The sequence below is a fragment of the Diadema antillarum genome, unplaced genomic scaffold (assembly GCF_040938485.1).
Source record: "Diadema antillarum isolate AM-2024a unplaced genomic scaffold, OU_Dant_1.0 seq00000467_RagTag, whole genome shotgun sequence".
Lineage (NCBI taxonomy): Eukaryota > Metazoa > Echinodermata > Echinoidea > Diadematoida > Diadematidae > Diadema > Diadema antillarum.
The window spans coordinates 698217-725298 of record NW_027271437.1 but is presented as its reverse complement, the minus strand read 5'-3'; the positions used below and the strand labels follow the sequence as shown (position 1 = coordinate 725298).

General features: G+C 39.0%; 1 protein-coding gene across 1 annotated transcript; it reads left to right on the top strand.

Annotated features, from left to right (window-relative positions):
• Positions 1 to 505: 505 nt before the first annotated feature.
• LOC139733295 (uncharacterized) lies at positions 506 to 26220 on the top strand. Its single transcript, XM_071644132.1, has 7 exons — positions 506 to 629; positions 7307 to 8323; positions 8978 to 9116; positions 18332 to 18496; positions 19252 to 19403; positions 24591 to 24697; positions 26026 to 26220. The coding sequence occupies exons 1-7, from the start codon at positions 506 to 508 to the stop codon at positions 26218 to 26220; spliced, it is 1899 nt and encodes a 632-aa protein (XP_071500233.1).
• Positions 26221 to 27082: the final 862 nt, after the last annotated feature.

The following is a 27082-nucleotide window of genomic DNA, read 5'->3' as shown; positions in this document are numbered from 1 at the left end:
CAAAAAGTTCCCCAGTGCCCCCTCCCCCGGTCGCGCCGGGCCTGCATCAATGTCATTTAACAAAGTTCCTTTATAAGCAAGTGTTGACTATTTACAGGGCAGCGATGCGATTGGAACAGACAATTGTTTTCTTATAGCTATGGTCAGAATATGTATAACAAAAGTGATTTGGGGTCACATTGCAATTTATGTTTGTAATAAACTGTTTGGTCATCGCTGAATCTCGTAACGAAACTACGATTGTCCCGACTGCTTTGATATAACAGGAGTAGCAGATTATGATAGTGTGTGTGTGTGTGTGTGTGTGTGTGTGTGTGTGTTCTTGTTTGTCTTGTCTGAAAGAGTTTGCTTCATGATCGTCATGTGTCACCGCGCTGCAAAAATGCATGGTGCTCGTACTGATTTGTGTTTCTCCGAGCCCATGAACAGAAACGCCATACCTTAATTGCAGTTATTGATGCTCATATCGTCTGACTTGCATACTGCTGAAAGATCGGCTTTGAATATGGCGCTCCTGAATCTTCACACAAAGTTGTCGCTATTGTCGACGATCTGTCTGGTCGTGTCGCTGCTGCTTGCCCAGGCGACTGGTCTGGCGGAATCTGGGAGAATAGCGTACTTGAGTTTCGGTGAGCTGTAAAGTAGTACAATAATAAGCTGCACATTAATCTCCGCGGAATGCCAAGCCATTTAGTCGCAGAGAATAAATCACATTAATAATGATCAAAATCAACAACTAAGCTTCTATAATTGTCTTTCTTAGTGTCATGTTGAAGTTCAGGTGATATCTTTTTATTTATTTTTTTCACGTAGCCATGGTCTTAAATAAACCTATCTCCCGGCCTCCCCCGGTGAAGATCAGGACGACTATGTTCGCAAATGTACCGAAGATATTTATTTTCTGTTAGAAATTCAGAATGTTTATTGGCCCTACGTGTAACGCTGTTGACAAGAAACATGGAGGGCTTACTGACATACTTAATAACTGTTACAACTATTACATAATTCAGTCGGTAGAAATCTTATCGTGAAAACAGCATGATATTAAGGAATTTGCAGTGTTTGGAATTGCACGATGTAAAGATTTTAATTTTCCTCCACCTTTTTCTTTTTCATGATGTAAAGAATGCAAAGATTTTCCTCTATATTTTTTGTACGATCACGATGAATGCAACTGCTTGCTTACACAAAATTCTTTAGGAATTGGAGCCTACCGATAATCAACTTTTGTAGTGAAACAGTTCAGTTTTTATCAACGGCCAACCGTGTATGCAGTCGTATTATAATTCATACGGTGGAGTTTGTTCTCTCATAATACTTACACCTGTTCATAGGTAGGCACGCGTCGGCTTGACAGAAAATTGTCCATAAGCTTTGGTCTGCATGAGTCTGTTTGGTGTCTCACCAGTATTGCTGAATTCTAATGAAGAGGCCATGATCTCATTCCACACACACATAACCACCACCACCACAACAACAACAACACACACCACCACACACAATCACTCCTAAGCAACTAAAAGGTATCAATATCATAAAGGAGAAGTCCAGGTGATTTTCATAATTTCACATCATGTAGTACATTATAAATTGACAGCTACACACTCTATAGATTTGTGGAATTTATTGTGGTCCTAAATCGGAGAAACTTATACTCTGGAAAACTCAATACAAGTTGCACTAAACAAAGATGATGACATAGGAGATTCACATATTTTATCATCCTTGTTCATTGCAATTTGTTTTAAAATTGTGAAAACATTCATATTCCTCGTTCCAATCATGGTAAATTCTTAGACTCTGTACCGGGTGTCACGACTTTATTGTTGTAGGCCTAAACGTAAAAGTCTGAAAATCATCCTGAGTTTTCTCCTATTGTAATCAATGAGACTATGTAAACATAGACTTGTAGAAGGGCCTATACCATCGTCCACCGCGGAGAATGCACTTTTTTCCCGTAAGACCCCGCTTCATAGAGATTTCTTTTCTTATTTGTCATTCGTCGTGAACGAAGTTAGTTGCTTCCGGCCACCCACCGAAGTGTATCGGATCGCAGTCTAATGAATCCGACTTGATTGGTCCACTGTCAGATGAGTGTCAGACATATCGCTCGTGTTCCTTATCGGATCACGCTCAAAATGTCTGACACTGACCTGATAGTCGATCCAAGCTAAAGCTGATCCACTGGACTGCGATTCGATACACTTCGGTGAGTGGCCGGCAGCGATGAATTAGCTTCCGATGAGTGACCGATGAGAAAAAATCTCTGTGGAATGAGCGTACACCGTATTCAGAATGATACATCCTCCAGCAGTGTTCTTATGCCAGGGAGCCACGGCATGCTTTTGTCTCTGTTTAGCTTTGCTTTGTAAGTCTCAATGGCAAAGCCCGGCTCTGATGTTCTCTACCCGCTGAAAGCTTTACATTTTACAGAAACACAAAACATTTACAACAAAGTTCAAAAGTGAACAAATAACAGAGAGGACACAATTATGATAGAACCTGAAGTTCTATTTCATTGTTTGCGTTGTAACAAAGAGCATTATCTACACACACATACACACACATATACAATAACTGATAATCATGACGCACGAATGGCGATACCGAAAGAAGAGGAACCCAGCAAACACAGAACGTTTTCAAAACGTTTCCTAAACGTTTGTTTGAGGTTCCGTACGTCTTTGTATAAAATGGACGCTTTTAAAACGTACATACAACGTCAAATTGGGGACTTAGCATTTACTGCAAAGCACATGTTTTTGGAAAACGTTTTAGAAACGTCAATGGACGTTACAATACGTTGTTATTATGTCTGCAATGTCTTCATCCTTTGTAAACGTCCACAAAACGTTTTTATTAAGTCTGCTACGTCGACTTCGTCTTTAATGAACGTCTAAAAAAACGTATTTATTTCGTCCTCTGTACGTCTCTTTATTATGAATATTCATGCCTACTTATGAATATTTAAATTAAGGTGTGTGCGATCTGGCTTACTTCGTTTCATCGGGTGATCGCGTTCGGGTCGGGTGGTCGCGATACACGACCTTTCGTAGATCATATGCCCTGATATACGAAGGGTCGGGTGGAGCATTTGAGAATTAGACCCCTATTATTTACGAAGTATCGGGTACAGCTTACCCGAATCTTCGAGAAAAAGTCAGTGCAAATTTATGAACGATCGCGTGTTTTATGTCCGAATACGCGATTGTATTCCTACATTTTTACTCTGAAAAAATTATCACGAGCGTTTGTATACAAGGCTAGCAGCACATAATGCTCGCCGTGCATAACTATGGCAAAGCGATACGCTCGCGTGCGATAGAGTGATGATGCAGGTTTCAATGGACGGTCATTCATATTGTACAGTATTATGTGCGACGAAAGTTTTTAAATAATCGTCTCGACTCGTGGATTACAACGATCTGGTCCTTCCTGTACTATCTGAAAGTCTTGACAACATTGTTATCGGCATTATCGTGGTTTCTGTCTCCACTCCTTTCTTCACTGCTGGTGACAGCTAGCTCATACCACCTCCATGGACTTTATCGGGCTGTAATCGTGATATCGATCCCCTCTAGCACAGGTGCGAGTGTCTGCCATGTGCAAAGTTTCGAGGTTGATAGCAGTCACCGGCAGGCGGCTGCACTATGACGAAATACAAATTACATGTATATACGTGTAACTGAATGGCGGTGAATGGAGTGGGGACCTATTTCAGGATAAACATCCTTTATTGTACAAAACCACATAGTATCATTCATGGAGACATTCTTTCAGATCACTGCGAATACTTGTGTTGTTTGGCTGAAAAGATGGAATTCTTTTCAGATATGATCAGAATCTAGTTACCGGTGTCCCGATCGAGCCACACACAAAAAAAGTCGGATGTTTGCCTTTTACTTTTGGAAATGGACAGCGGTAACAATCTGCTCCGTAAGATGCCCAAATAAATATCAGATGCTTGCTTTTATTTTGGAAATGAATAAAGGTAATATTCCACTCCGTATGATACTAAAATAAAATTAATGTCGGATGTTTGCTTGTACTTTTAGAAATGAATAACGGTAAGATTCGGCTCCGGAAGATGCTGAAATGAATGTCGAATGTTTGCTTTGACGTTTTATTCGGAATAGCAGTAACATTCTTCTCCATACAATGTTAAAATAAATGTCGGATATTTGCTATTACATTTCGAAATAACAGTAACATTCAGCGGCGTTTGATGGTAAAATAAAAGTCTGATGTCTGCCTTGACGTTCAAAAATGAAAAACAGTAACATTCGGTTTCGTGCGATGCTAAAATAATCGTCAGATGATTCAATTCACTTTCGGAAATGGACAGCAATAACATTCGGCTCCGTACGATGATAAAACAAATGTTGGATGTTTGCTCTTAAATTTGGAAATGAATAACGGTAATGTTCTGCTCCGGACGATGCTAAAATAAATAACAAACTGTTGCTTTTACATTTGTGACCCTGCACCTCAAAACAAACAAAAAGTCGCCAGACATGACATTTCAGTTAAGACCATATTCTGAAAGAGCAGACTTTAAGCTTTAAAATGATGTATAACTCAAATCAAATGGACTCTCCTAACCTATCTAAATATTGGAAAGAAAGCACAAACTCAGAAAAAGTGTGAACTGAGAAATGAGGCTTTGAATTACAGTGTCCATTCAAGCGCTTAATCCTTACAAAACCGTGCTGGCTGTGCGATGAATGGGATAAAAAAATAGGAAGTAAACCACCAGAGTAACAACAATGAAGAGATTATTAGATTAAATTGAAATTAAGCATGCCTCATTAACACATTCTGTCCATAATTGATGCCAACTTTCAAAGCAGTAGCACTATCCTTTCAAAAGTTATTAGAGTTGAAAGTGAAGAGTGTGGACAAGGTTTTTCAGAAATGAAAAAGGGATTCTAAAGACACACCTAATCACACTATTCTACCAAAAATGTTCGAGATAAACTGCTAATAAAACACACTTTCCTGCCCGTTTTAAGATACCAAATTTTAGCATAATGTAAAAGAAGACCCGCTCTTTCAGAAAATATGAAAACGTCAAGATCGGTTAGATTGCCCCTGTTCACTTATTTTCAGTCCTCACGCAAAATCAGTGTGTGCGACTTTATATTCGTTTTGAGGTGCACGGTCACATTTGGAAATAATCAACGGTATTAATCGACTCAGTTAGATGCTAAAATAAAAAGTGGATAGGCCCTATTTGCTTTCACGTTCGGGAATGAATAAGGATAACATTCAGCTCCGTATGATGCTAAAATGAAATTTCAGTTATTTGCTTTTACATTTGAAATGATTAACGGTACAGCATTCGGCTGCCGTAAGGTGTTAAGATACTTGTAAATGTTGGATGATTGCTTTTACAAGCAGAAATGAATAACGGTAACTTTCGGCTCTTTACAATGGCAAAACAAAATGTCGAATGTTAACCAATATCTGCAATGCTCCCATTTTATCATTTCAAATGTAAGTTTTGACCACTTAATATAGGCATCAACTTCTATAATAATCTATAAGCCCATTTGCTAAATCTTAGAACTCAGAATAAAGGTAATATGATTGAATTTTTTATTCATTTATTTCAGACATGCCATGGGTACCTGTATCACTTCAGTAATACTTAATATCTCTTTTTCTATATGTTAAGTAGGACCGATTTAGTTTTTCTTGATTTTTTTTTTTCGGGCCACCAGATTTTACTTTCGAGCCACCAAATAATAAAAATTCAATCGATCGGGCCGCCAAAGATAAAAGTTAGTGTGGAGTCCTGCATATGCTATGGCCTATATATTGCATGTTATAGTATGAGTTAGTTTCATTCGTATTCTGTGATATATCTGTGGTGTATACCTGTGATGTATTTCATGTTTATTTTGCTGTGATATCCGATGTACACAGAATTTCCAGATTGGACAATAATTAGTCAGTCAATCAATCAATCAATCAATCAATCAAATTAACAAGAATGGAGTTAGCGCGCGTTTTGCAATAAAACTCTTAATTATCTTAACGCTTTAGATTTGCTGTTTTGATGGGAAGTTTAAATATTCATGATTATTCCCCATCCTGTAATGCTATTGTTTTATTTAACCCTAGAATTATGTTTCTGAAGATATTTTATACTCTTGTATTTGTTATTGCCATTTTTGTGCTATTTTGTGGCCTGTTTAATGTCTTTTGCTTTGATTTATTCACTGGTTTCGCCGTCCCTGATTCACCCGATACTTCGTCACTTGAATGACACTTTTTTACGTATAGTCGCGTTAAACGATCAGCCTTATGTCAAGGATTATTCTGTATTAAATTGAGATTATTTTACCCCTCCTTACCCGACCCTTCGTATATTAGGGCACCTAATCTACGAAATGTCGGGTAACACGACCACCCGACGCGAACGCGAACACCCGAAGGAACGAAGTAAGCCGTGTGGTCTAATTTTAGTGACCATGTCTTCATACATCACAACATTTTGGTGGTATATAAAAGAACGTGATACAGATTAATCATTGAGGAATAGGGTGTAGTATAGGTGGTAGGACATTAGGATTAGGTTAGGATAAGATTATATAGGATTAGGATACATTAATCTCAGATTGCGTCTATAATCTCATAACTACATTTTTTCTTGAATATCCTATAGAAAATAAACAGACATTCTTAAAAGGTTTTCTGGATGTTCTAGATCGACGGATATGGAAGGTTCTCTGAACGTTCTGGAAAGGGTCATAAGACTTTTTAGACGTTCTTAAAACGTTTTTTGAACGTTCTAGACAGGTTTCAAAGGTTTTCTGGACGTCCGCAAAACGTCCAAAGAACGTTTTGAATATTCTTAAAAGGTTTTACTGACGTCCACAACGTTCAAAAGGTTTTCTGTAAGTACTTCAAAATTCCGAAAGGTTTTTTATTGGTTTTAAACGTTTATAAAACGTTTTTATAACGTCCATTTGAAACGATTTAAATAAAAAGACGTTCTGAAAACATTTTTGACAAAACGTCCAAATAACGAACTTAGAATGTTTCAAGAACGTTCAGAAAACATCCAAGTTTTAGCTGGGAAGGGCCTGGACTGCAGCTCAGAGGGTTCTACCTAGGAGGTGCCATTTAGACGAGCCTATAGTTCCTCCTTGGTTCCGAGGGTTCTGCCACAGATTTTCTTCCCATCTTGTTGTTCTTTTGTCTCCCTCTCTCCCTCGCTCTCTCTCTCTCTCTCTCTCTCTCTCTCATTCCCTCTTTCTTGTTGGCTCTTTATTTCCCCTCTCTTTATTTTTCTTTCCAGTGCTCGTCGCTGTTGTTGCTACCTGTCTCTCTTTGCTATTTTTGACTCTCCTCGCTCTTGGACCTGCGCCCAATGACGGGATAAAGTCCACTCTGAGTTGTTTCTCATCGTCCACGGTGGCGCTCTTGCGAGGGAAGATCGCCCTCTATCGTCTGCAGAAGCACTGGAAGAATCCTCGTCGGGCCCAGGATCGCCTCCTCAGACACATTCTCCTCGAGAATGGCGACACGGAGTACGGCAGACGATACCGACTTCGAGACATCAGGGACAGAGAAGAGTTCAGGGCTCGCCATCCACTCACAACATACGAACACTACCGTCCTTATGTTGAACGGGAGATAAATGGCGAGAGAAACATTATGATCCGGAAGTTCCAATCCAGTTACGTCAGGACTTCCGGTACGACTGGTTGCGCCAAGTTGGTCCCTCGGAGGAATAGACTACGGAGAATAAGGAATTATTTGGATGTCCTTTACGCCATTGTTCACATGGTACATCCCGATATAGGAATAATTCAGAAACAGCTGTACCACTATGTAGCTCCTGTAGTCTCTAGAAGTAAAAATGGTGCGCTCATTGAAAGTGCCCTGACTATGGGAGATGATACAAGGTTATATTACACCACACATCCGGCTGGTTTTCGCATCCATTCCTACGAGGTTGCGAGTTACATCCATCTCCTTTTTGCCCTGCGTTACAGTAATCTTGGCTCAATCAGCGTCTTGTTTCTGAATATGCTAGAGAGCCTGATTAAACAACTCGCACAGTGGTGGGAAGACATCGTTCATGATATCGAGTACGGAACCATCAGTGAGCGACTCAACCTATCAGACGACATACGATCGGCACTGATAGCTGAACTTCCTGGAGGTGACCGGCAGAGGGCGCTGGAATTACGTCAACATTTTGTAGTGGGGTTGGACAATATCTTGCCAAGGGTGTGGCCAAAGCTCAGAGTCATTATATCCGCGGACAGCACTGGAATCTGGCCAAGACTAAGAGAGAAATACTCAAGAGGTATGGTGTCGATAATGAATTCATACTCATAATAAACCCTATTAATCCGCAGTGCTTACCCTTGCAAACTTTGCTTGAGGCTGCTTCCCTATATCACATTTTCATAGGAATCTCATGCAATCTTCCACTTAGTTTTTTACCTCCAATGAATCCTCTAGGCATAGGCGGATTGCTTGTAGTCTGTCCCACCGTAGTTGCAGCCGTGTGGATTTTTAGAGAACATTCCCCATGCATCATAAACGATTGTTTTTATTGTGATGACTACGTAATTAGTTTTAAGAGCACTCCAGAAGTATACAAAATGTACACAGCACAGGATTATGCACGCTACCCGCACACTCCGTCCCTACAGCATTTAAAATCATTTGGGTGGAGCGTTACATTGTCCTACACCTCTCCCACCCCAAATTCCTGATCATCATTCCAACATCAGTCTTAAATCACTCCCGATAGCCCACAGCACTGCTCTTCCATAATTATTTCCTCCCATCATTGTAACGCCTGCATCGTGTTGGCGTGCAGTTACTGTTACTTTAAATCATGAAGGGTAACCACTACGCAGGATATCTTGTCAAGAGCACCAAGCATTTCCGATGATGTATGTGAGAGTGTTTCCTGCGTTTAAAGAATGAAATCCACTCCACCTACCGCCAGGTATCACTTTGGTATCCAGTGGCTACGAATGTTCGGAGGGACTTACCATGGGGATCTCCATTTGGGGGTTGGACGAGCGACCGGATATGCTCTTCCTTCCTACCACAAACTTCTTTAAGTTCATCAGACTGCAGAACACGTAAGTTTGAACCACTTGTTACTCTTTGAGCACAGTACAGGACCTACAGGACTGGTGGCAATCGATCACACAGTTATGCGCTTGACAGTGAAAGCAGAGGATGTTTGGCTCCGGCTGCTGTAATGTCGCGCCCTCTGTAATGTTTTGTCTCTTCTGAAAAATGGTGTCGGAATTCATCGTAACCGCGGTGTAGTAGGTGACGAGGCTAAGAAAAAAAAAAGTAGTCCGATGCGATAATGTTTGATATGAGCTCACTCGTGGAGGCGTTATGAGCTCCCTCGTGGAGACATCATTTTGGTATATCTGATATTCTTGTTTGATATTCTTAAGATTTATTATGCTTGATATTTATGTCAGTATTGTCTAGGGCAAATTATTTGTTGTATAGGGGCCCCATTTTTTCTCTTTCTTTTCTTTCTTTAAAACACAACAACACGTTTAAGATGACGTACCCAAAGGGGAAGGGTATGGGAGGAGGTATCAATACCAAGTCGTACCACAAATTTATTGGGTCATAGTAGGGGTTTATAGTCACCTCGTCTACAGCCACTTTGTCTATTTTCCAATTGGTCTACTGGCATATCGTCTATTACCGAATAGTCTAATACCCATTTGGTCTACAACTCGTTTTGTCCAGTACCCATATTGTCTAATAGTCACTTTGCCCACTACCCGTATTGTCTAATACCCAACTCGTCTAAGGAGCATTTCGTCTACAAAACAATTGATCTAATAGCCAAATCGTCTACACTCACAATGTCTATTTGCCATGTCGTCTAATATCTATTTTGTCTACTACTAGTTAGTCTACTCCCACCTCGTCTACAAGTCAATTAGTCTACATTCACTTTGTCTAGTTATCATATCGTCCAACCCTTAGTTTGTCCATACCCAATATGGTCTATACCCATCTGGTCTACTCCCAACTCGTCTACTCCCAATTGGTCTACTCCCAACTGGTCTACTCACAACTGGTCTACTCCCAATTGGTCTACTCTCTACTCGTCTACTTCCAATTGGTCTACTCCCAACTGGTCTACTCCCAATTGGTCTACTCTCTACTCGTCTACTCCCAACTGGTCTACTCCCAACTGGTCTACTCCCAATTGGTCTACTCCCAACTCGTCTACTCCCAACTCGTCTCCTCCCAATTGGTCTACTCCCAGCAACTCGTCTACTCCCAATTGGTGTACTCCCAACTGATATAGTTTTACTCTCAACAATTTACTCAAACTGATCATTTCCATCTGGTCATACTAATAATGAATATACCACTTTGTCTAGTGTCCAGTCCGTCTCACTGTTATGAACTATTCATATTAAACCTGCCCTTGATTAGCACAAAAATCAATATTACTATTAGACTATTCTAGTTGTTAATTATTTCGCACATGCTGAATATAAAGACATACTAATCAATGGTGAGACATGACTATCCAGTCTACATTCTGGCCGTAAAATAACTAAATAATGATAAACTAGCTCAGTTACAATCCTCCATCACAAACGAATTGTCAGTCATACGTAACAGAATCACATTTCGACCGACCACCCCAGTCCACCCGTACCTCCATGTAGTTTGCAGGCACAAACCCTTGTTGGTCGTAGAGGAGTCTGCGCCAAGACTACTATATGCACCACTTCGGCACTGTCCCATAGGCCCTGTGTTGTAGCTTCTCCCAACAACCTTCGAGTCCAGAAACACCTTTTCATGTTTATTAGGCAGAGCTTCATTCTGAGAGGATTGTCATGGTAACCGTGATTGACATGTCCTATGGGGGCCTGTCTGGCTAACCCCCACTGAGATAAAGGTCAACCTGAGTAGAAAGCCAGATGGTGGTTTGAACTGTTATGTAACACCTCGGAATGTACTTTCTAGAGCAAGAAATGCTCCATTCTGTCTGCAATGAGAGACCACCTCCTTGCATGAGGAACCAAGGAACTATCCCAGCCATTCCCTTTCTGTTTATTCGTTTTCTTCTTTTCTCTCTTTTCAAGCTCTCACTAGATCTTTTTTCTTTCTGTCCGTCTGTCTACTCTTCATAATTACTGAATCATGTCAAGACCAACATGATTTTTCCCTCTATTTTCACCTTTCTCTCAATAAATCTCTTTATGAAAGAAATACTACAAAAGGCCTAAATCATTCTCTGTTTTTGTACATTGAAAATTCACTCCCCATTTGCATTAATAGCTGAACAAGTTTGTAGGTTTTTGTTGTGTTTTTTTTATATCAGTCTACCTTACATGTATAGTTTTCTTGGCCTCTGGCCGACATACTTATCCAATGTGTCATATAACTCCTTCTTTCATATTTCTATAATATTTCATGAAGGGCTATACAAGATTGTACAAAACTACTGATATGTCTATACGGGCCTAACCTTTATCTGTTTAAGAAAAAAAGATAATAGCTGTAATAAGCTTTTACATTGTATGTGACATTCTGATTTAATTGTGAATGCGAGTTTACATATATATAAAAACCCAAGTTAATTCACCTATTTATGCATGGTGCCTGCTTATCATGCATTTTATCAAATTCGCCTTCTTGGAAGTTTGAGATAAAACTACTAAGGCTTATTCATCTACAGTAATAGATTACTATACTTAATGATTTGGTGACTTTTCCCTTCAGGCCTACGTAATGTCTTGTCGTGCTATTGCTAATGCGTTGTACGTGTACCAAAGCAAAATCTCAACGAAATAGTTTGCCAATAGGCCCATAGGAGCTGAGATATAAGATTAGCTAACCTGGATCAATCCATTCAAGTAAAAATCTGACACCAATGTCAAATTTATAATTGTCATGCATTCAAACTGTTTTAGCTGAATTAGTCAATAAATATAGGCGTTCATGTAGTCCTATCTTACGAATAATGTGGATAATATTATAGAGCCTAATAACAAAGTTATGAATTTTTGAAGTTATAACTTGCTCTTTATCTAACTTTCCTCAAACGATCACTGATATGTTTATTGTTCTAATAATGTTGCTGAATTCTCTCAATCCACATGTATATTTCAATGTGAACTTGACTTTTACGATATCATCAAAATATTTTTTGCGATTGTTTGATATTTCAATTAAACAGTTTTATGTTGTCATAAAGCCATGACCCTGATAACTGTAGTATTATATATGTTGTAATGCTTTTGGCTAATTTGGGGAGTAACAGAAAAGAGATTAGATATGTTTTGATGATATCGTAAAAGTAAGTACTGCGCAAGTTCACGTTGAAATCATGTGGATTGAGAGAATTCAGCAACATATTAGAACATATCAGTGACAGTTTGAGCAAAATTAGAAAAAGAAAAAGTTATGAATTTTTGAAGTTTCTATAGCCAGGTCAAAATATCAAGGTCCCACACATAATGTGGGCTACATTGCCAAGGAATATACGCCCATTTTTTTTATTTTTTAACAGAGAATATTACAGTTTAAAGAACAATAGCCTACCTACATTTCTTTCAAAAACAACAACAGAAGTTCATTGAAATGTAAACAAACAAGCAAAAATGTGTTGCTCAGAAAATAATAAGAATGTACCACAGAGGACTGGCAGCAACAATACATGCAATACAGACTAGAACTATCACTAAATGTGATTAATACCCCATGGACCTCAAACTGAGGGAGTTAGCTCAATACACAATGTTTCTGTATGCTTTTTATCAGAAATAAAAAGTTGCTACCATGGCAATGCATTATTTAACATTGACAAAGATGTGTTTTTCAATATGCATATCTAAAATCTATTATGGTTTACCAAAATGTGCTAAATCTAAAGCTATAACAACATTCTCAAAACTGAGGAAAATAGCGTAAGCAATAATGTTTTTGTTTGATTGATTTTTATTCAAAAAGTTAATTATTTCTGTGGCAAATACTGTCTGTCCCTGACGAAAGAAGTGAATATTTTTTAATGAAAAATGCCGTTACAATGGCAACACGGATTTTCCATACTCCAAAGATTGAATTTAAGTATCAACATGCTATATAGTGGTCACATGTACCGAATATCAAGTCAAACGTTCAAAGACTGAGGGAGTAAGCTCTATTATATATATATATATATATATATATATATATATATATATATATATAATTATATATAATAATTATAATATAGAAAAAGGATGTTGCCATGGGAACGCATTGTTTGATATTGACGAAAGAAATACTTTGAGCAATTGAATTTGTATTGGTATTATGTGTCAAATCTCAAGTCAAATCCTACAAACTGCTGGGTTTAGCTATTAAAAATCAACTAACAATTTGTATGATGTTTAATTTTTAAAAAATGCTGTTATCACGTCAATACATTGACCAGCAATGACAAGAGATGAAGTTTGCATGTCTTCACTTTACAGTAGCGGCCACATATATGCGACATTTCAATTCTAATGCTCAATAAGTGAGGGAGTTAGATCAATCCACATAATTCTGTAATTGTAAGATAATACTCATGTCATGGCAACAGACAGACTGAAAACCACACACACACACACACACACACACACACACAACTGTCTTGCTAAAATGAAATAGTAGGCCCTATTAACATGCAAGAGTGATCATTATAGTCTCTCAACTTGAAAATCAATTGTTCAAAAAGTGAGCAGTTTGTTCCACAAAATTTTGTACATGTATGTTTTTTTAATGAAAATGCTGCTACCATGGCAAACACTGTTGACAATGACAAAAGCTAAAATTCTACAATGGCGGCCTCAATGTCATGTGCCAAATTTCAAGCCTAATGCTCAAAAATCGAGGGAGATACAAAGTGTAGGTCAGTTCATGTGATTTTGTATTTATCCATAAAAATATTGTTTAATGGAAAGAGGCATATTGAAAATTCTATATGTATCATATCTAAGTGTTGTGAAAAATAACATTAGGCCTACTATAGAGTGGTCATAATTCCCAAATTGCAACTCAAATCCAAAAATACAACTGAGCAAAAAGTTTGATCCACAAAATTGTAAATGATTCAAACAAATATGAATGATGTTGTAAATCATGGCAAAACATTGGACGACAGTGACAAATATTACGTTGTTGCCAACATACTGCACGTTCATTTCCAAAAAGCACTTAATTAGATTATTACAGCTATGACACAGTAGATTCAACTCATTTTGAGTGAACACATAACAACTAAGTATTAGCTCTTTCAGTGTTTTGCAATTAATAAAGATGGGAAAAAAATTGATGGCAACCAGCAAATGATTTTAACTAGTATAGAATAGAGAATTGCAATCAATTGCAAGTTATGATCAACTGCAGCATCCAGGAGATTTTACATTGATATCTATCAGTATCACAAGTTTTAAAAGACGTATGGATACATACATTCACTCTGGAAATGTATTATTTTATCAGACCAATGAATAGGGAGGAATTTACAGTGAATTTGAAACACTGTCGGAACTTACTAGGAGAGAGATCAAACTAGGGAGAGAAGTTATACAGAAGACCATCTCTGACTCCACTTATTAAAAATTCCTCCTGGAAGTAGAAAACCTCTTAGAAGTAAAATGTTTTTCTGGGTCTGGTTCCTGCATAGGCACAAGAACTGTTCTTTGCTTTTCAGCATTGATTTTCTCATAATTAAGGTTTCATTCAGAACCTACACATAATGAAATTCAAGGGTATCAATTTTAGATTGTCATATACACTAGGTTGGTATACACTTACAATGAACCTAGGTTTGTGTTTATTCAAGGGCCCATGAGTACACAGTATACCAGCGAGAAAAAGAAAACAAGTAGGTGTTAAAGGATGGTAATTTTGGTTGAGATGGTGATTCAGCTTTTGACATTTTGCAAGATAGAAACTACTCGAGATATTATTATCAAACAGAAGTTAAAATTCTATTTGATGAAAGTCGGATTTGGAAATATCCAAAAACAAAGTAAAGCAAGGTGGTCCATATAAAAGAAATTTCCCAAATTTCATTAGGACCACTTTGTTTTGGGATATCTCGACCATCTCAAATTTGATTTTCGTCTCTTAGAATAATATGTATGCTCTTTTGATAGTCATATAAGGGGAATCTCATGAATTAATTGTTGCAAAAAGTTATAACATGCCTTGAAATCTTGTTCAGAATAGTAACTAATGCCCCCAAAATATCTCATTACATTTTAGTCATTTCATGGTTTACACGTGAATGAATCCACATATATCTGCATAATATGTTACTCCATGGTTTACAGAAGAGCCAGATTAAGGGGGAAAGATGACAATACGGACTACTGTGCAGAGTAGGAAGAAAAGGTCACCTGATACACCCCTTGGAATTTGGTGCACTGGTACAGTATAAGGGTTGTCTGACCAGGGAGGTCACCTCCCTGGTCTGACAAGTGTTGTTTTTATTTCACCCATGGACTTCTAATTATCCAGTTACTGGGTGCTGCCAGACAAGTCCCAAGAGATGGTGATGGACATTGGAAAGCAACCAATCACATGGGTGGAGTTTGATTTTCACCGTGAGTTTGATTTTAGAAGTCTGTACAAACCCTTGTTGGGAGAGGCTGCAGTGCAGTGGTACGTGTATTAGTCTTGGCACATGCAGACTCCTATTACGACCAACAAGGGTTTGTGCCTGCAAACTAACCTCCATGCGCGTGCATGCATGCATGCAGCGATCTTGGCGGGATGCGATTTTTTTTTCCGTTAATGTAACCCTAACGCGTCGAAATTGCCAATTGTGTCACTTGAGCAAAGACTATCAGTGTGCTGGCTGGTTTTTGTACGCATGCGCGTGGACTTCGTTAGGTTCCTCGCGAAACGTGTATTGAGTACATTGCAGGCTAGTAAATTATTCATCTCAGTGGTAGCTATACATGTATATATTGTACATGAATCATATTTTTGTGCATATGTTTCAACCTTTTTTTGTGCATTTAACCGTTTACATACATCAGTACGTGGCAGACAGAATAAAGAATACTGATAATGTACTTCTAAAGTGTTCATTTTCATTTTTACCATACTTATGATTGTGTATCAAAGTTGAATGGATGGAGTGTTGGAGTTTGGACATATAAATGCTGCATGATTGCTTCTGATATAAATTACACATCCACCACAAAAATAATGCAGCAAGTTTTTCACACTGTGACATTATCTTTTTTTCCTAAAAAAGTGTCATAATTAGAACATAAAAATTTGAAATTCAAATGGGGCACCAAGAGTGTTCAACCTATTTCACTGGGAAAAAAGAAAATGGATGAAGTAGACTTAAATAACAAAAAAAAAACTATAACTAGTAGTAGACCAGTTGGGAGTAGACTAGTTGGTAGTAGACGAGTTGGGTGTAGACCAGTTGGGTGTAGACTAGTTGGGAGTAGACGAGTTGGGAGTAGACCAATTGGGAGTAGACGAGTTGGGAGTAGACCAATTGGGAGTAGACGAGTTGGGTGTAGACGAGTTGGGAGTAGACCAATTGGGAGTAGACGAGTTGGGAGTAGACCAATTGGGTGTAGACCAGTTGGGAGTAGACTGACTGGTTATTAGACTAATTGACTATTAGACAAGGTGGGTGTAGACTAATTGGCTATTAGACAAAATGAACTGTAGACTATTTCATTCATAGACCTAATGATTAATAGACGAAATGGTCAATAGACATAATGGGTGTTAGACGAAATGTGACTTAGACAAATTGGACATTAGATAAAATGGCTAGTAGACGAAATGACAATTAGACTAATTGGCATATAGACAAAATGGTTGGTAGACGAGTTGGTTGTAGACAAAGTGAGTTTAGACGAGATGGCATTAGACTAGGTGGACAGTGGACAGGGTGGGTGTAGACGAGGTGCCAATTTACCATAGTAGGACCTTCTGTTCCCATGACTATCCTATAGATGCTCTCCCAACCAAGGGTAAGTATCTCTTTCGTGGATGAATGAGTGTATAGGTTTCGTTTTTGAAGGAATGATCCCTTGATAGCGATCTTCAACAAAATTTTCTCGAAAACAGGCTGTAAAGGACAGTGCTTGCGTACATATAGACACAATCAAAACACACATACGAACACACAACATTATATTATAGACAAAGTGCAGGTTACAGATGTCATAATCACATTCAAATGATTATCACTATCTCAACATTTGTCCTTTCCTGTTGGAAAGAACGCAGTGTCCCACAGTGTGAACATATTGTGAACGCAATGTCAAATTTCTTCGCACTGTTAAATTCAAGCATTTTAGCAATGTGAACTCATTCAATGACTCGTCAATCCACACATGATTCACAGTGTGAAACAGAACATAACAATGTGAACTCTCTGTGAAAAACCACAATAATGACAGTGTGAAATCAAATTTGCGTTTTTACGTGGTCGACTATGTGAACACATTGTGTGAGACACTGCGTTCTTTCAGCAGAGCTTCTCTCATTCGGCCTGTTTCTTCTTGTTTTATATCTTGTGTTTAAAGGGGATGGCTAGTAACCGATCAGTAGGAATCAGTGGGAATGCTGAGGGATGATTGTTCCAATCCTTGTGGGATTCATTTAAGAGTACATTATATTTCTACTATTGTATGAAAATTATTTGCTTCAGAATGGTCTCATATTCAAGTAATGTGCAGATTAATGCCCTGTCACTGACCAGGCACGCTAACCTGGAAATATTAATCTGCACATTACTTGAATATGAGACCATTCTGAAGCAAATAATTTTCACATAACAATATGTATATAATGTACTCTTAAATGAATCCCACAAGGATTGGAACAATCATCCTCCAGCATTCCCACTGATCAGTTATTAGCCACCCCCTTTAATATGATATTCATGGGGAATTCATCAATTTTAACAGTACATCTTTCAATTTCTCTTTGTACTGCGACAGGCCGCAAAAACAGCGTGGTGGACTTTGTCCACTGATGAAGACGGGTTTAGGCCTACTTCTCCTGTGTCGGTAAAGCCCTCTATTTCTCAGCAAGCCTGCTCATGCCATATTGTTTTCCTAGTGGATAGAAAGAGAAAGAACTAGAAATAAAATGACATCAGTTTGTTTGTTAATTGGTTAATTAAGGCTTCAGAAATGGGATGATTTATTTCAAATCGACGAGATGATAATTGAATACTTTCTGAAGTTTTTATTAAGTGTTTTTGTCTTTTGTTTTTTGCCCCGTGGATAACAGGTATACGTATTATTGCTTTATATGCTGTTTTCTTCTCTGCCTAAATCAGTCAAGATAGTCAGCCTGAAACAATGTTCCTCGACGAGCTCGAGATCGGCCAGGAGTACGAGGTCGTGATTACCCAGGCCTGTGGACTCTATCGATACAGACTGGGAGACATCATTCGAGTCACTGGTTTCCATGACAACTGTCCTTCATTTCAGTTCTTGTACCGGTCTGTGCAAAACAGCCATGCACTTTTTGTATTAAACTGTGTGACGAGTATGACCGTCTGCAAAATAAATACCTTTCACATTAATGTATATCAGGGCTCTATTTCATAAAAAAAGTTGATATGATAGCAACTCTTGCTGGGATGGCAAGTGTCATGGTAACAATAGGAATTCAAGTTCCTGATTTACTGTAGCTACGAGAAGCAACTATGCTAACGAGAGTTGCTATCCTAACATTTTTTTTTAATGAAATGGGACCGAGATAAATTCTTAATTTACAATTTTCAGTGATTATGCCACTTGCACAGAACGAACTATACGGCCTCCCTGTAATCATGCTCTTTCAAAGATTCTTACTTTTGCAAGATTAATTTTTTGTTAATAAATGGTATGGGCATTTAAGCAGAAACACTGCGATATTTCTTTGTAATAACCTAATTTGTTTGTTTTTCGTCTGTTTGAGTCAGCTTTCTTTGTACCAGAAAAACTTGTTAAATTTCTGATATTTAGGCCCATCATCGGGTTTCATAGATCAAATAAGATATACCATCGTGTAAGTATTGTCAATATTAACATGTAGGCCCTACACGTAAGTTGATTGGTTAGCTCAATCATGCTATAATCGGGGCCTAGATAGTCTTAATCAATGGCGGCACCATAATTACTGTAGTCGATGGGATGTTAGATTTGCTCGGAGCTATGACAGACTCCCATATCAACTTGTCCCTCTGCAACTTTTATTTTCTGTTGTTTTCAGTCTGGGTTTGATTTTGAACTTGCGATATGAGAAGATCGATCAAGACGTCGCACTCCAGGCATTTCAGGCCGCCGTGGATCGCTTGCCGGGCAGGGTCAAACTGACTGAGTTTGCTGCTGCCGAGAGTACTTTGCTTTCAGAAACATGCACTGGTGAGTATGCAAAGAATACACCAAGTTGCACTTTAAATGATATATGTGGTCCTAAACAGTCGAACCAATACAAAGAATGATTATAGAATGATAAAATGATTAAGATACGTTAACAAATGACAGCTGCACCTAAGCGTTTGACAAGATGAATAAACTCTGATTAATGATAGACCATGTGATCCAGACTAGCTTGCGGGACTTAATACTCATTTAACCCGTTTCATACGGGGACCTAGTGATCTATGTATTAACCCTATGGGGATTTCGGAATTCAGTATGGAATGGGTTAAGGGAGGTTCTTCAGGCATCGTGGATTGAAAGGCCAGTGTCTCCATTGATGACAATGGCGAACTTTGCCATCCTTCCCTTCCTGCGTAGGGATCGGGAGAGTAATGCGTACAAAAACGGCCCTAGGTTGTTTCTTATGGCGGCTGTTGACCCATGATGATGAGCAGTACTCTGCAGTCGGGTAGATGAGAGCTATGGTAGCAGTAGACCTACAGAAGGTACTGGCTTTTGAATTCCAATTGTTGCTTGCGAATTTCCTGATGATGTAACCCCGTGATTTTAGTTTGTATGTAACTCTCATCAGGTGTTCTCGGTTTATGTGAGATGCGGTCTAACGTACCTCCAATGCACTTAAGGAACTTCTCGTGCTTGACAGGCATACCACTCGTATAGTTAAAAAGGAATGGAGCCAATACAGAATCCTGGGGGAGGCCATTATTCAGAATCCTAACAGAGTTGGTCTGGTTACCCAGAGTGATCCTGAATTTGCAACTGCTGACGATTAAAGACAATAAGCAGCGCAAAGTTGTCTGGCAATTGAGGATCATGGACGTTTTCAGAAGCAGACTATGTCTCCACACTATGCCATATGCTTATGAAAGGTTTACGAGTGCAACGCCTGTGTTTTAAAGCCTCTTTGGATGTCAGCCTCGATGCTATTGAGCAGGAATATGAATTGGTCAGCACATTTCTTGCCTTGTCTGAAACCTTCCTGTTCTCTCGGTAGGATGAGCTTTTCCAAAGGAGAGGGCTTGACAAGGAGGAGTAGTTCAAATAACTTGAAAGTTGTACACAGCAGCGAGATATGTCTGTAGGGTGCCAGGTAAAATGGCAGAGGTAAAAATGGCAGAGGTAAAAATGGCAGGGGTAAAAATGGCAGAGGTAAAAATGGCAGAGGTAAAAATGGCATAGGTAAAAATGGCAGAGGTAAAAATGGCAGAGGTAAAAATGGCAGGGGTAAAAATGGCAGGGGTAAAAATGGCAGGGGTAAAAATGGCAGAGGTAAAAATGGCAGGGGTAAAAATGGCAGGGGTAGAAATGGCAGAGGTAAAAATGGCAGAGGTAAAAATGGCAGAGATAAAAATGGCAGAGGTAATAATGGCAGAGGTAAAAATGGCAGAGGTAAAAATGGCAGAGGTAAAAATGGCGGAGGTAAAAATGGCAGAAGTAAAATGTCAGAAGTAATGAGAGCGATTTCGTCAGATATAAACGTATGAAGAGGTCTTGAATGATATCCTAGTCAGAGCAAACTATTTATCGAATTAACAAATCCAAATTGCAGATTTGAAGAATATTGATTTAATTATGTTTTAAAAAGATTAGAGCACTCTCATTATTCTGAGTTTGATTCAAGTGCAGTGGCGTAATCTGTCTGTGTGCAGAGAAATAATAAACCAGCTAAGAGCCTAGTAGGCCTATGGTAAATTATTTCTATTATTCAGTATTATTATTATTATTATTAGTATTATTATTATTATCATTATTATTATTATTTATCATTATAAGGGGTTCCAACAATGCTGCAAAGCCCTTAAACAATATAATCCTACGTTGTTTCGCCCAATGAAGTTATCACACACACACACACACACACACACACACACGAACCCACTTTTGGTATAAACATATACGCAGATACATACTCTCACATACACGCTCTTACACAAACGAATTCCGCTCACGTCCAGGCTAGTATATTGTCATTACTTTTCATTTTTTGAACTGTTTAGTGTAAAGAAGTGAAGGAGACATAGTCGAAGCAAACCGCTAATTTTACACCTGTCCAACATCATTTTCTCACATTCAGGTTTCGTAGGAGCCTATTTATCTCACAAGGCCTGATCACGACATAATGTAGAAGTAAAAATACAAAACGCAAAAAACAAACTACAGCAGATGTATCGGCAGACATAAGTATAAGCTCTTGCAAAACATTTTATTACATTGTTCAAGTATCACATGGCGCAAAAACAAATATCTCGAAGTTTAATGAACACTTTGTGGTCACTTTACGAACTTATGCCTATTAAAACTGGAGACGAACTTTAGCAATAAACTGTTCTAGTGAGAGTAAAAACTGACAGTTTGCCATGGGGTTTCTTTCAATCATTGTTGAACGAATCCGCAGGCGAAAAAAAAATGTAAATGTTTGATGCCTTTCAAACTTAGCTGTTGCTCCAAAGTCAGATTCCATTATGTTATCAACATGGTGTGTTGCTAAAGATTGGTAGATTCAGCCACCGAAAATGACGTTGTTCCCTCGTTATACAACAACAGTAAGAAAATCCAATCCAATCCCATCCAGGTAGATTGAAATCACCGCCTTTGACTACCATATTATGATCGCGATTCAATTTACACAGGGATCGCTGAAGCTCTGCAAGACTCTCTTTACATGTGCCGCGGGGAGAAATGTAACACTGCCCTTTTAAATTTCTCCCAGTGGTAACAGAAACAGTAAAAGATCCCTAACCATTTTTCGGGTGCTGTTCGTTATTCCGAAGGTTTGCTACTCCGAAGGTTCGTTATTCCGAAGGGTCGTTAATCCGAAACACGCAAATTCCCTATACCTAGAGGTTCGTTAATCCGAAAATGAAAAAGGGTTTGTTAATCCGAAAATTTGTGGCGTTATTCCGAAGGTTCGTTATTCCGAAGATTGGTTAATTCGAAAATGAAATTCGGAACAATGAACCTTCGGAATAACGAATCTTAGGAATAAAGAGCCTTCGGAATTACGAACCTTCGGAATAACGAGCTGTAACCAATTTTTCATACCTGCATGTCTGTTATCAAGCAATTTTATTTTCAGAAGTTTGCACACTTTTTAAAATACTTATTAACATAGTATAGGACCTACCAGATCTAAAGTAAGTTTGATATTTTACTGACAAGATACATGTAGAGCTGTATAGTGGTTAATATGTCCATTTTCAGGTGTACCGAGGCTCATCTTTTTACTGATATAATTGGATTGTTGACTGGCCGAGCATTTTTCAAGTTATGAGTGTCCCATATTTCTCCCCGTGTCCCATTTCTCCCCGGTCTCCCCCGTGCTTTATTTCAGGAGAAGGCACGAAAAGCGCGTATTGCGAGAAAGGTGTCAGAAACATGAAGAAAAAAAAATCTCTGTCACTTTTACCTCGTCCTCTTGCATTTCAACGACTGAATTTTTATCAATGGCATTTTTTATCTCTAGCATTTTGACCACTGACATTTCGACCACTGACAACTTTACCTCTGACATTTTTACCACATAATTATCTACCTCTGCCATTTTTACCGCTGCCATTTTTACCTCTGCCATTTTTATCTCTGCCGTTTTTACCTCTGCCATTTTTACCTCTACCATTTTTACCCCTTCCATTTTTACCCCTGCCATTTTTACCTCTGCTATTTTTACCTCTGCCATTTTTACCCCTGCCATTTTTACCCCTGCCATTTTTACCCCTGCCATTTTTACCTCTGCCATTTTTACCTCTGCCATTTTTACCTCTGCCATTTTTACCCCTGCCATTTTTACCTCTGCCATTTTTACCTCTGCCATTTTTACCTCTGCCATTTTTACCTCTGCCATTTTTACCCCTGCCATTTTTACACCGAACCGTCTGTAGCTGGCGGGGTCTTCAACAGTTAGCAAAGGCTTTCCCCTGCTCCTTTCCGAGCTTTGTGAGTAGTTCCAGTTGAGTGGACACGGGGAGACGAGATGCCATCCGTATACGGCCCTTGCGTTCAAGGTTCTTCAGGAACACTTCGTAGATATCATATCATTGATTCCGACCGCTTTGCCTGACTTGATGGCGTACAGGCCTATATCCATCTTTGCATGGGATTAGAGACGGCAGAGACCACTCGTCAGTTGCGAGGACAAGTAGGATTCTCTCAAGCCCTTTGTAGCAACATTCTTTCGAGCTTCCTCAGAAGAGAAGACCATTGATTTGGCAACCAAACGGAAGGCATCTTCGTTGTCAGATACCTTACGAGGCTGATGCTGGGCTAGTGGGGCTGAACCGTGGTGACGGAGGAGGTGCCATTTCTTTGTGCTGGAGTAAATGAAATTCATATCATCAACCGGTTTTTGCTACCGTTGGCGTCTTGCTGTGTCTAGTCTCTGGCGATGTCGGGTGTCCCGTAGATTCGTAAAGCTCCAGTAGTTCTGCAGACTCGATCGGATTACCAGCATAATAAATGTGGAGTGTAGGTCTATCTCAAAAATCCAGAGATGTGCTTCCTTGACGCTTTTTCAGGATACTTCAGAAATATATAGTTCCTTGAGACTGGTCAGCAATCGATTCTTCCACCTAGCTCTTATTTGTAATTTTCCCAGTCAGCTTTCCTGAAATTCCATCGTGAGTTGGGCTTGGATAGCAAAACTAGAATTTGCAGCCCAGTGTGGATTAGTGCTGGGCGATGTTGGCTGTGAGGGAAATGAGGGAGAATCGTGGGAGAAGCAAGAAGGTGGAGGTCATTTGCTGGTCTTTGAAGTGAAACAAAGGTCTAGTTTGAGTTTCTTCTCCGTTTGCCGGAGTGGAAAGTGCCAGGTTGCTTGGCATCATGAAGAAGGAAGCGGTCGTTGATAGACGCCCAATCATCCAGGACTTCGCTATTGTTGTCATGGGCAGAATAGCCCCGGGAGGAGTGGTGACTGTTGAAATCTCCTGCATGTAACTCTGGGTGGAGGAAGATCGGCAGCGCTGGGAAAGGCCATGTTGCGCCATAAGGGGGTTGTACATAATTAGTGACGTTGATGTCACCAACCCTGAGAGATGCGACAAAAACATCACCAAAGCTAGGCTCTCTGATGCGTTTCTTTTTAGACATGCCCCTGTTTTATTAGGAGTCTCTGTAAATGCTTGATATTTTCTGGTTTTTAACCAATTGTTTTTTTTTTCTCTGATCCAGCCTTCGAGAGGGACGAAATTATGCCATACTACTTGCTCTTTGTGGAGTTGGATTTCCCATGTGGAAATGAGTCGTGTGAGGAGATGACACAAGAACACAAGGCACTGGTAAATGTCCGCCTAACGTCTTTCTATTATCGACTTTTGTTCTCCTTTTTTTGATATCTAACAAGGTCAAAGTTTCGTTAGTTACACACCATACCCAAACTAAGCACAACAATGGAACTTTCCCCTTTAATACAGTGCACTCCCGTTATAACGAACACGGATATTACGAAATTCCGGTTACAACGAAGTAAAAATTCAGGCGCAACATTATCCACTCTATGTATTTTCTTATACATTTGCTCGGTTATTACAAAAGAAAACTGCCGGTTCGGAGGACTCCGTTAATACTACGGGAGTCCACTGGATATGTAACGATTTCCAAACTGTAATTCCCAAGTCATCCCCGCACTGCTTTGATAAAAGTTTTCCTTCGAAACAGAAGAGCTCGTGTAACGATTCTCAAGGCATATACCGTACTATTAAATGCCATCGTAGACAACTCGTGCCACTGAGAGAAAGGGATGATACAGCTAGCACACATCAAGGGGCAACATCGGCCGCAAACATCAACAACTTTTAAACACGTTGGTACACACATGCCATGCAGTACAGGCTATCCCGAGGGCGCACTTTACACAGAATGGAATGATTTAAACCTCCTCTTCACTGTAGGCGGGTTTCATGTAAACCCTTTTACAACATGTAATCTGACTGCATTCGTCAATATCTATACCCACCTTTGAATGTCGTCCAAAGCTCTACAGTCGTACGTCAGATTCTTTATTGCACTCAGTATATACAATGTATTTCTCAAAAAGCTCTTTTCCACGCTGTTTGCGTGCCCCAAGGACATATTGAATTCTCCTGTTTTTCAATAGGTCATATTGATGGTATTTACTAGTATACGACTTGCATACCATTTTGAATAATCGGTTGTTACTATAATAATTTTCCTTAACGTAAAAAAAAAAATGTGATATGGATAAATCCCTCTGTTCCCTCCTGTGCAGTTTGGGAAAAGTCTGCTTAGAAATTTTGATACTAGATATGAGTCCTAAGGAGCTTCACATTCTCTAAAAAAATAAATAAAATGAGATATATAATATATAAATTGCCTCTAGAAGCGTTGCTCCTGCTTTCTGTGGGTCCGTAATGAGCATCGACAGCTTTTCAAAGATTTTCGTTTGACGCATTAACTTACTCACCTATCAGCTAATTTCTAAACTGATCAATCAAACAACCAATCAATCCATTGTCCATTCGATTGGCGACTATTGCTAGCAAATTGATAGGTAATCAATGAATATACATGCATTCAGTTTTCACTTGGCTGTTCATTCATTTACAGTTTTATTGGTTTATTCATGTGCCGTTTATTTTACCATCAGCTCGATCAGGAACTGCGTGACCGCAATAGCGACTACGAACGGTTGCGCCGGGAAGGTGCCATTGCATCCCCTCGAGTTCACATCGTGAAACCTGGAGCGTTCGAGGCGTTGAAGGGCCATATTTTGGACAACACCAGCACCACTGCTAACCAGTACAAAGCACCGCGCAAACTGCAGTCGGAAAACCTGGTCTAGTTTTTACTTCATCATGTCATGTGATTGTATGGACCACGTACACGATGACTCCGATATAAATAACGTTGTTCTGATGACGATAGTAAATAAGAATAATGTGGACCCTAAAATACACATATTCATCAATTCAAATACGAACCAAATAAGTACCTATGACATTGTTAGATAACTATGATTATGTACCATGTCAGAGCTCGAGACATCAGAGGCGAATTTTTGTCGTCTAAAATTGTATATCGTAGGCATAATTATTCTTGACAGTGATGATGATAATAATGATAATAATGATAATAATGATACTGCTACTACTAAATACTACTACTACTACCATTACTACTACTACTACTTCTACCATTTCTTCTACTATCAATATTACTTCCATAAATTGTGGCTACCCTTGTACAATGCGCAGGTCAAAGGCCAAAGTCCATTGTGACTGATTTACCCATTTAATCACGAGAAGACGAATGGATTGGCATGATGCAGCAGCTTTATGTTTTTAACAGAGATTCGTACATGTCTACTTAACAAGTGCAAATTAAATTTAATGATATATATATATGTAGTATCAAAGTTGCTAAAGACAAGGGTCAGAAAAGGGCCTAGAAATAAAGTCAGGTGAAAAAAGAGAGTCCGGAAACAGTTGCAACAATTAGATATTTAGGTGTAATTTTAGACTCTGACTTAAGTTGGTCTAGTCACGTAGATCACATTGTAAAAGACAAAAATACCCAACACATATGCACGTCTCCCCAAAATTAATCCCTGTGTTACTCAGAAAATGTTAATTGATTTGTATTTTTCTCTAATTGTCCTCTATCTGGACTACTGCTGTCCGGTATGGGGTAACAAGACTAAAACA

Excerpts from the sequence above, each read along its gene's own strand:
- LOC139733295 (XM_071644132.1), top strand. The coding sequence starts at position 506 with ATGGCGCTCCTGAATCTTCACACAAAGTTGTCGCTATTGTCGACGATC. Across the intron at positions 630-7,306 it reads AATAGCGTACTTGAGTTTCG|TGCTCGTCGCTGTTGTTGCT; the intron begins GTGAGCTGTAAA and ends TTTTCTTTCCAG. Across the intron at positions 9,117-18,331 it reads TTCATCAGACTGCAGAACAC|TCAAGATAGTCAGCCTGAAA; the intron begins GTAAGTTTGAAC and ends TGCCTAAATCAG.